Genomic DNA, 9,164 nt, shown 5'->3' on the forward strand with positions numbered 1-9,164 from the left:
TGTTTCTCCTGTTGTGGCATGTGGTCAGTTATGATAAATATGTAACCACTTAAACCCTATATTCTTAGTCAAACGGACTGTACAGTTTGGGCTGTTTCTTCTTCTGTCTACAACAAATCTCTTGCCAAAAGGTGTAGATTTGAACCCGGGTCCGTGTGCTTATACTTAGGACACTGCTTCAACCCCTATTTCATATACACTGTAGGCATAAGAAGTACTTGTTGTGAGTGTTATATTAAATATAAAGGTATTTAAGTTCAATCTGACTTGCCTAACTAAGCCTGCAGTGCAGACACCCTGTTACATGTATTTTTCAGAATGGACAAAATTATTATAATCTTTCAAAAAACAGAATGAGATCATATCGACATCGGTAATATCGGTTATTGGCCATAACAGCAATTCATTATATCGATATCGCCCAAAATGTCTCCTCGGCACATCCCTATAATGTAATAATTATGTGAGGTCTAATAGGATTTAGAGGCAAAGTGAAACTGTTCCAAGTGCTGGCACATTTTTGAGTATTTAAGAGAAACCATGTATAAAGTAACTACTAACTCAGGAATCCAAGAAATAGGAGCAATATAGACACCAGCAGGTGGCGGTAATGCAGAAATATGTTAGCCAACCGCCAAATAAACCCCACAAGAAGAAGAAGAACACTGTAGTGTCATAGTTTCAAGGAAGAAGAGGAGAAGAAAGTAAACAACAGAAGGCACACGAGACGAGACTAACATGGCAACCAGTCCGTCTCCCTCAGAGGTAGAATGTACCTGCCCCGTGTGCTGTGACATCTTCACGGATCCGGTCGTCTTGCTGTGCGGCCACAGCTTCTGTAAGGACTGTCTTCAGAACTGGTGGAGACGGAGCTCGACCCAGACGTGCCCCGTCTGTAAGGAACTGTTTAAAATGCGTCAACCACCTCATAATCTGGCACTGAGAAACCTCTCTGACAACCTGCGGCAGGAGATAAGTCAGAGAGGAGGTGAGGATCTCTGCAGCCTTCACAGTGAGAGATTCAAGCTTTTCTGTGTGGATGATCAGCAGCCCATCTGTGTGGTTTGTAGAGATTCAAAACAACATAAGACACATAACTGTGAGCCTCTCAGTGAAGCTGCACAGGATCATAAGGTGAGCGTTATTGCTTTGAAAAATAGACCCTTTCATATTTGTATCTGTGCAGAATATGACCGATATAATGAGTAACTCTTGACAACTTACTTCAACTCTAGAGGTTGTATTTATTTGGTCTAGTTCGTTCGCTCACACTGTATCTCTCTGTTGTTATCATCACATGTAGTAGCTTTCTGACTTCCGGCGCGTGCGCCTCTCAATACAGTCCGGGCTTAAACACACATTGTCCCGTCAGTACATTCATTCACATGACAGTATCTGTAAAGTTTTAGAATTGATCCACAAAGCACTGCTTTAACTCCAAAGACTTTTTTGATTGATTGATTGAAATCTTTATTAACAGTTTGCAGAATTACAGTACATTTCAAGCACAAACTCAATACAAAGACTGTTAACTGTGAGTGGACGACCCAATTAAGCCTTACACTTGTTTACAACAGGGTCCACATTGTTCAATTCATCAAAACATTTAGAGACAAACAAATAGACACTTCTATGTAGTTAAAGAACAGAACAGGAATTCATCATATAGGAAGCGAAAAGGGAAAAAAAGTATATATACAGTGAGGGGAACAGGGGGATAAAAGAAAAGAAAACGAAAGACAGAGTGTAGGGCGCCTGCACACAACACCATGCGTTGATGCCATGTGTGCATATGTGCAGGCACCCAACACCACGTCCATACAAAAACATAGTACAATCCATAGTACAAAGACAGAGTGTAGGGCGCCTGCACACAACACCATGCGTTGATGCCATGTGTGCATATGTGCAGGCACCCAACACCACGTCCATACAAAAACACAGTACAATCCAGATACAAATTCAGCTTTTACAGAGGCCAGTTTCGAATTGCAGCCATCCGTAGGTGCCCTTTGAGAGCAGTTTTGAAGGAGCCAAGGGATTCACATGTCTTAATGACTGTTGGTAGGGCGTTCCACATTTTGGTCGCATAGGAGCGAAAAGAATTTAGTCCCTTGTTTGTGCCGAATCTGGGTTGTACATGGTTTGTTGCACTCCCTCTGGTGTTGTGGGTGTGGACTTCGTTTACATTAAGGAAGTATTTAGACAGGTACATGGGTATCTTGGTGGTGTATCTAATCTTGTGGACCAGACCCATTGCAAGATGCTGTACTCTGTCGTCGACCCTAAGCCATCCCAGCCTGTCAAAGTGGGCAGGGGTGAGGTGGGTTCGGGGGGTGAGGCCAAGTAGGAGCCTGACCAGTTTGTTTTGGGAGGTCTGGAGCCTTGTTTTAAGGGCCTTTGAGGTGCTGTGGTACCAGGAGGTGGATGCATAGTCAAAGAAACCTTGTACAAGGGCTCCTGTTAAGGTCTTCAAGGTGTTTTTGTCGACCAGTGAGGAGATCCTGTAGAGGAATCTTGTTCTTTGATTGACTTTTTTGATTACGTTGGTGGCCATCTTATCACCGGAAAGATTGGCCTCCAGGATGGAACCTAGGTAGGTAATTTGATCCTTCCGTGTGATAATATCATCACCAACTCTAACCAAGAAGCCATCTGCCTTTTTGAGATTACTATTTGATCCGAAGAGAATGGATTCAGTTTTTCCCAGGTGTAAGGATAGTTTGTTATCAGCGAGCCAGGTGCAGATTCTACCGAGTTCAGAGCTGAGGGTCTTTTCAACCTGCAGTTTGTTCCTGTCCGAGACCAGCAGTGCTGAGTCGTCTGCGAACAGGAACAAGTTGCAGTCACAAGCTGAAGTCATGTCGTTTACATATATTAGGAACAGTAAAGGCCCTAGTATGCTTCCTTGTGGGACGCCACAGCTCACTGGGAGGGGGGGGGACAGTGTTCCGTTCACTTCCACCATCTGTTCTCTCCCCTCCAGGTAGGATTGCATCCAGCTCACTGATGTGCTATCAAAACCAATAGCTTTAAGCTTGTTAACCAGTATGGAGTGGTTCACGGTGTCAAAAGCCTTTTGGAGGTCCAGCATGACCATGCCGCAGTATTTTCCAGCATCCACCTCGTGTTTGATGTGGTCGCTCAAATAGAGAAGGCATGTGTCAGTGGAGTGGGATGTTCTGAAACCAGATTGGAACTCGTACAACAATTTATTAGTGGCAAGATACTTTTCAACCTGTTCATAGACTATTTTTTCCATCACTTTCGAGATGGAGCTTAGAATAGAAATAGGGCGGTAGTTGCCGGGTTCTAATTTGCTCCCTTTTTTGTACAGGGGGGTTACTTTGGCCAGTTTAAAATCTCTGGGGACCTGTCCTTGTTTGATGGAGAGGTTAACTATGTGGGTGATGACTGGAGCTATGGAAATGGCTGAGTCTCTGAGAAATTTGGAGGGAATATTGTCATGGCCAGTGGCCTTGTGGGGTTGGAGGGCACTCAGTTTCTTAAGTACCTCCTCAGTTGTTACCATTGTCATTTTAAAATCATCTTTACAAACACCTAGGTTTTTGTAGAAGCCTTTGATGTGCTCTACACCAAAACGCCCAGAGTGGGAGGGCAGTTTGTTAACCAGCATTGTTGCAATGTTTGTAAAGAAGATGTTCAAGTGATTGGCTACATCAACCTTGTCAGTGATGAGGGTGTTATTTGATTTGATGTTTATGTTAGTAAACCTGGTTTTAAGTTTCTGACCACAGCCTAGTTGGTTGTTTAGTAGCTTCCAGAGCTCCCGAGGATTGTTTTTGATTTCCTCGGCTTTATCATTGATAAAGTTACTTTTGGCTGATTTGGTCATGGCAATTACACCGTTTCTTAGCTTGTTACATTGGGTTTTAAGGATGCACAGTTTGGTTTGGAGATCACTGTCGAAGCGCTTAGCTAGCTTGGACTTGCATTTAAGAAGTTCAGAGCATTTGTTGTCTCTGGCTTTCATTGCAGTCAGTATGTCCGAATTCATCCATGGCTCCGAGCGGGTTTTGACCCTGATGGTTCTCAGAGGAGCCATGTTGTTTAGTACTGTTGTAAATTTGGTTTTAAAGCCAAGCCATGCTTCTTCGACTAGTGAGCTCCTGAGCACATCGGACCAATCCAGTCTCTCCAGTTCTAGGTTAAAGGCCTCACTAGAGTAGGTTTTGAGGTCCCTAGATATGACTGTTTTGTGACAGTCAAATTTTAGTTTCTGTATTTTGCGGGTACAGAAAATCATAAAATGATCACTGAGCCCACATACAATAACCCCTTTCTTGGAGATTCTGGATTTGTCCGAGGTCAGAATGAGATCAATGACAGTTTGAGTAGAATCACACACTCTTGTGGGTTGGGTAATTAGCTGGCTGAAACCATGCAGACTGGTTTATTGAATGCTCTTGATATGAACACATGAATCAATGCAAGCTATGAATCCATCTACATGCTTCCCTGACATGCCAATAAGCGCCCCCTTACGGATGAAAGGTTAAACTGTCAAATGCATGAACATTACAGTATCTTCAACCAATTTCAACAATTTGATGCAAGTTCACGATAATTATGTCATTGCAGGTCGAACTCAGAACGGCACAGATGCATTTAAGGACCAAAGAGGCGACCTTTAAACGGGTAAAAGGTCAATGCGATAAAATCGCACGTCACATCAAGGTAAGTCAGAGTAATAAAGTGAAGCCTATAGCTGATCTATAGCTCAGTTTGAACTTGAACTTAACTAGTTTACGGTTAACCTTTCTACTGTCTCTATTTCACCCCTCTTTCCTTTCACTCTATTAATTTAAGCTTCACATTCAGCAAACATTTCATGCATCCAATTATATTGTTTGAAGGAATGGTCTTTAAAGGTTCATGTTTTAGGTTATTATTAGAGAAAGTAAAAGGTGAGTGTATTTTCTTTTCATGTGCTTCTTTCTTTCGTTTTAGGGATTTTATCTGTTTTTTATAGGGGGGTGGGGGCATTCGAGCACGGGGCTAAAAATGTATTTCTTTAGAAAGTTTTATAGCAATTTTTTTATTTTTTATTCTTTACTATAGTCCTACTAGACCTCAGGAAATCACATTTGGCCACAGAAGATCACAGGATATATTGAATGTGTCAAACTGGCCTATTGAGCCTATGACACACAGGGCTGTATTTTGCGTGTCTTAAGTACCAGGTCTTATTACCTAACTTGAGTCAAGGACTGTATAAAGAGGACAGGAAGCGAAGACCGTAAGGGCGCCGCCATGTTGATCACATGGTGCTCCATGGAAGGAAAGAAACATGCGCAGTTGAGACCAAGAAGTTGGACATGCATATGGCACAAATGGCCCAGCAGATGGCGTGAGGTGATTAAAGACCTTGCTGAAAGTAGGGACGCTTGTTATTTCTCACTCTTCTGCCAGCCTATATGCTGAAGCCAGCTTGGCTCAGTGCTCACCATGAACGGACTGATCAACAGGCAAAAGTTGAAAACCACTGTATTACATACAAATTATATAGATATATTATAGTTGCACTGATCATGACACGGCTGTCTCAGTCAGTCCGTTCATGGTGAGCACTGAGCCAAGCTGGCTTCAGCATATAGGCTGGCAGAAGAGTGAGATACAAGCGTCCCTACTTTCAGCAAGGTCTTTAATCACCTCACGCCATCTGCTGGGCCATTTGTGCCATATGCATGTCCAACTTCCTGGTCTCAACTGCGCATGTTTCTTTCCTTCCATGGAGCACCATGTGATCAACATGGCGGCGCCCTTACGGTCTTCGCTTCCTGTCCTCTTTATACAGTCCTTGACTTGAGTAAACTAAAGACCTGGAGGCGCGATCAATGCCATTTGGCTATTCTGAGTGGCCAAAGAGCATTGATCACGCCTCCAGGTCTTTAGTTTACTCAAGTTAGGTAATAAGACCTGGTACTTAAGACACGCAAAATACAGCCCACAGTGCTTCTGCTTTGGCAATGTAAACGTATGTTTTCTCATGCCAATAAAGCCCTTTGAATTGAATTGAATTGCTTCGCCCCAGTAGGCTACCTTCACATTCAGCATAGATCCTGTGATCTTTTGTGGCCAGATGTAATTTCTTGGGGTCTAGTAGGACTATAAGTAAATAATAAAAAAAAGTAATCGCTATAACATTTTGTAAAGAAATACATATTATTTAGCCCCATGCTCGAATGCCCCCGCCCCCCCTATAAAAAACAGCTAAAATCTCTAAAACGAAAGAAAGCAGCACATGAAAACAAATCAACACTCATCTTTTACTTTCTCTCATAACAACCTAAAACATGAACCGTGGTTGAAAACAAAAACTAAAGTTGTCCTATTGAATAATGTATTTCACATGGAGGTGACGTCAGTGGTCCTCGTCTCAATGCTTTCAGCTCCAGGCCCAGCAGACAGAGAAGAGAATCAGAGAGGACTTTCAGAAAATGTACCTGTTCCTGCGAACAGAGGAAGCCTCTAAGATCGATGCACTGAGGACGGAGGAGAGGCAGAAGAGTCAGGAGATAAAGATCCAGATGGACAATCTGAACGCAGAGATCTCTTCCATCTCAAACACGCTCAGAATCACAGAAGAGCAGCTGATGGCTGGCGATGCCCCGTTCATGCTTGTAAACACTTTTATGTTTTATTGAATGTTTTATCGTTTATCAGAACTCAATGAGTAATTTGCCATTCATAACCTTGTTTTCTCTCTACAGAAGTTCAAGATGACCATTAAAAGGTACTGTGTAAAGACATGTCTCTGTTGTTCTCCTTGCTGCTCTCAGAACTTCTCCAGTTCTGTGTTTAATATTAATTATGAATATCCGTTCCAGAGCCCAGGACCAGCTGGCCACGTTGCCTGATCCACACATTCCAGCAGGATCCTTGATCGACGTGGCCAAACACCTGGGAAATGTTCAGTACAAGGTGTGGACCAACATGAAGGGCATCATCCAATACAGTAAGCACTCACACATTCCAGGATTTTCACAGGCAGATTTGTCTCAAAAAGCCTCTTATTTGTAAAAAGAAAAAAAAAATCACTGCTGTATATATACCTCAATTACTTGCGCAAGCAGAGCGTGCAAGTACTGTAATCGGCTGCGTATGGCGGTGGCGTCGCTCAGCCAATCGGGGAACTATAGTATGTATTGTATGTCAGTATACATTCAACCAGCCAATGAGAAACCACTGTTCTCGATGACGTAACTAAAGAATGTTTCAACATTGGTATAAGGGGGGGGTATCATGTATCGGCTGGGTGTGGGTGTACTCCAGTGGGCAATGAGGGACCACTGACCAGTGACCACTGCTGTGTTTCAAACCTACGACAGCAGCAGAGAGCTTTAGGACTCAGAGCAGCAGACGTACCAGCAGTGGTGAGCGCACCTCATGGCGCGCTCTGGTTGCGCACAAGTAAAGTGCAAATGTGCAAGTTTGGCAGCTCGACAGAGTGCAATTCTAGTTGTACTAGTGGTGTTCGTACCACAGACATGATTTGATTGGCTGAGCACGGAATGTTATGTATGATAATGTACGATGATAAGAGCGCCCCTCACACAAGTGTGATTTTTGAGGGGCACTCTCTATAATAGAGCGTCGCAGTCCCGCCCCCCCCCTCGTGAGACCCGGAAAAGAAATCGCCGTTTCATTTTCCTCATAGGCATTTCTTAAAGTAATTATTTAAAGACGGTTACGCCGCGGACAAAGCCAACTCGGATCGTGACAAATCATGACAATGAACGCAATATTTTGGGGCCGATCAAATCATTAGAAAGAAGAAAATAAAGGCACACTATTTGTTTTGTTTTTCTTCTTATAAATTATTTGATCGGCCCCCAAAACAGTGTGTTCATTGTCATGATTTGTCACGATCCGAGTTGGCTTTGTCCGTCAAAATATGACGTACATTTGTGGCAACACAAAGCACACCCCTCACTTCACACAAGTTTTTGTTTTTTTATTAACAATGAATATCTCCATGCAGGTCCTGTCGTTCTAGACCCTAACACTGCCTTCACATATGTTACTATATCGGAGGATTTAACGAGTGTGAAACGGAGCGATAGAGATCAGCCGGTGCCAGACATCCCAGAGAGGATGATGACTGATTTCTACTGGAACGCCCGTGGATCTGAATGGATCTCCTCTGGGACGCACCGCTGGGAGATAGAGGTGGACGGGTTCTGGGGTGTTGGGGTGACGACTGCAACCGGTGACGTGTGGGGTATTTACAAGAATTCTTTCAATGAATTCTGTGAAAGAAATCCCAAGGATTACTGTATAGTGATAGCTGAACTGACTGGATTTATGATCGAAAAAATCATGGTTCTGCTACATTATGACCAAGGAAAGCTGTCCTTTTATGAAGGGACAACACACTTACGCACCATCGAACTTTTTTCAAACTCTTTCTCTGAACCTGTCCTCCCGTGTTTTGGAGCTAACGTGAAAATCCTGTCGGTTGAGTTTTAAATTCGGTTTTGTTGTTTGTTTTTCCTCTCAATAATAGATTTGATTATGATAATGAATACATTTGTATAAACTTCAGGAAACAACATGAATGTGTTGATAAAATGTGTCTCTTTTCTCTCTGGTGTTGATTTTACAGTGCATTAAACTTTTTTACTTTGTTAGCTCTCAAGCTCTTGTATGTTATGTTTTATTTTTTATAATGCTTTCTGGTTAAATGTTGTCATCATTTTTACGTCAAAATGGTTTGATATGCCAATATATAAGTTTGTAAGAAAAGTTAAAACCTGATTTCCATTAAAACATTGTTGGCTGTACTGTAAGTGAAGACTGTGTGCATTCTTTCATTAATAAGAAAAGCTACTTTATTGGCAAATATGGAACAGTAGCTCAGATACTGTATAATCACACTGGTTTATGGAAGCATTAAAACTGTCCAATACATAATCGAGACTACATATCAGGACACAGTTATCCACACATAGCCTACTGTAGAAGCCAATTCACTGTGTTTTTTGATTATTATTTCTGTTATTATTTAGCCAAGAATATTCTAAAGATACTTGGTTAATTGGGTTAGTGGGTTGGGCATAGACGGGCATGCCTCCAGGCCTAGGGGTTAATTATGGACAGCCTGTGTGGGGAATTCATGCACTTTGTGGATACATGGTTTT

At 42.4% G+C, this 9,164-nt stretch overlaps 1 protein-coding gene across 1 annotated transcript; it reads left to right on the plus strand.

The window, feature by feature from the left end:
* The first annotated feature begins 688 nt into the window (after positions 1-688).
* Positions 689-8,697, plus strand: LOC308316781 (E3 ubiquitin-protein ligase TRIM35-like). The gene is made up of 6 exons (XM_080765559.1): positions 689-1,134; positions 4,603-4,698; positions 6,414-6,644; positions 6,735-6,757; positions 6,852-6,979; positions 8,006-8,697. Exons 1-6 carry the CDS (start codon positions 739-741, stop codon positions 8,491-8,493), a joined length of 1,362 nt encoding a protein of 453 aa, XP_080621685.1. The 5' UTR covers positions 689-738; the 3' UTR covers positions 8,494-8,697.
* The last annotated feature ends 467 nt before the right edge of the window (positions 8,698-9,164 follow it).

This window comes from Protomyctophum bolini (genome assembly GCF_963924005.1).
Source record: "Protomyctophum bolini genome assembly, chromosome: 6".
NCBI lineage: Eukaryota > Metazoa > Chordata > Actinopteri > Myctophiformes > Myctophidae > Protomyctophum > Protomyctophum bolini.

Bases quoted from the DNA above. Each gene is read 5' to 3' on its own strand.
- LOC308316781 (XM_080765559.1), top strand. From the start codon at position 739: ATGGCAACCAGTCCGTCTCCCTCAGAGGTAGAATGTACCTGCCCCGTG. The intron at 1,135-4,602 runs GTGAGCGTTATT...ATGTCATTGCAG, and splicing joins AAGCTGCACAGGATCATAAG to GTCGAACTCAGAACGGCACA. The intron at 6,645-6,734 runs GTAAACACTTTT...TTCTCTCTACAG, and splicing joins GCGATGCCCCGTTCATGCTT to AAGTTCAAGATGACCATTAA.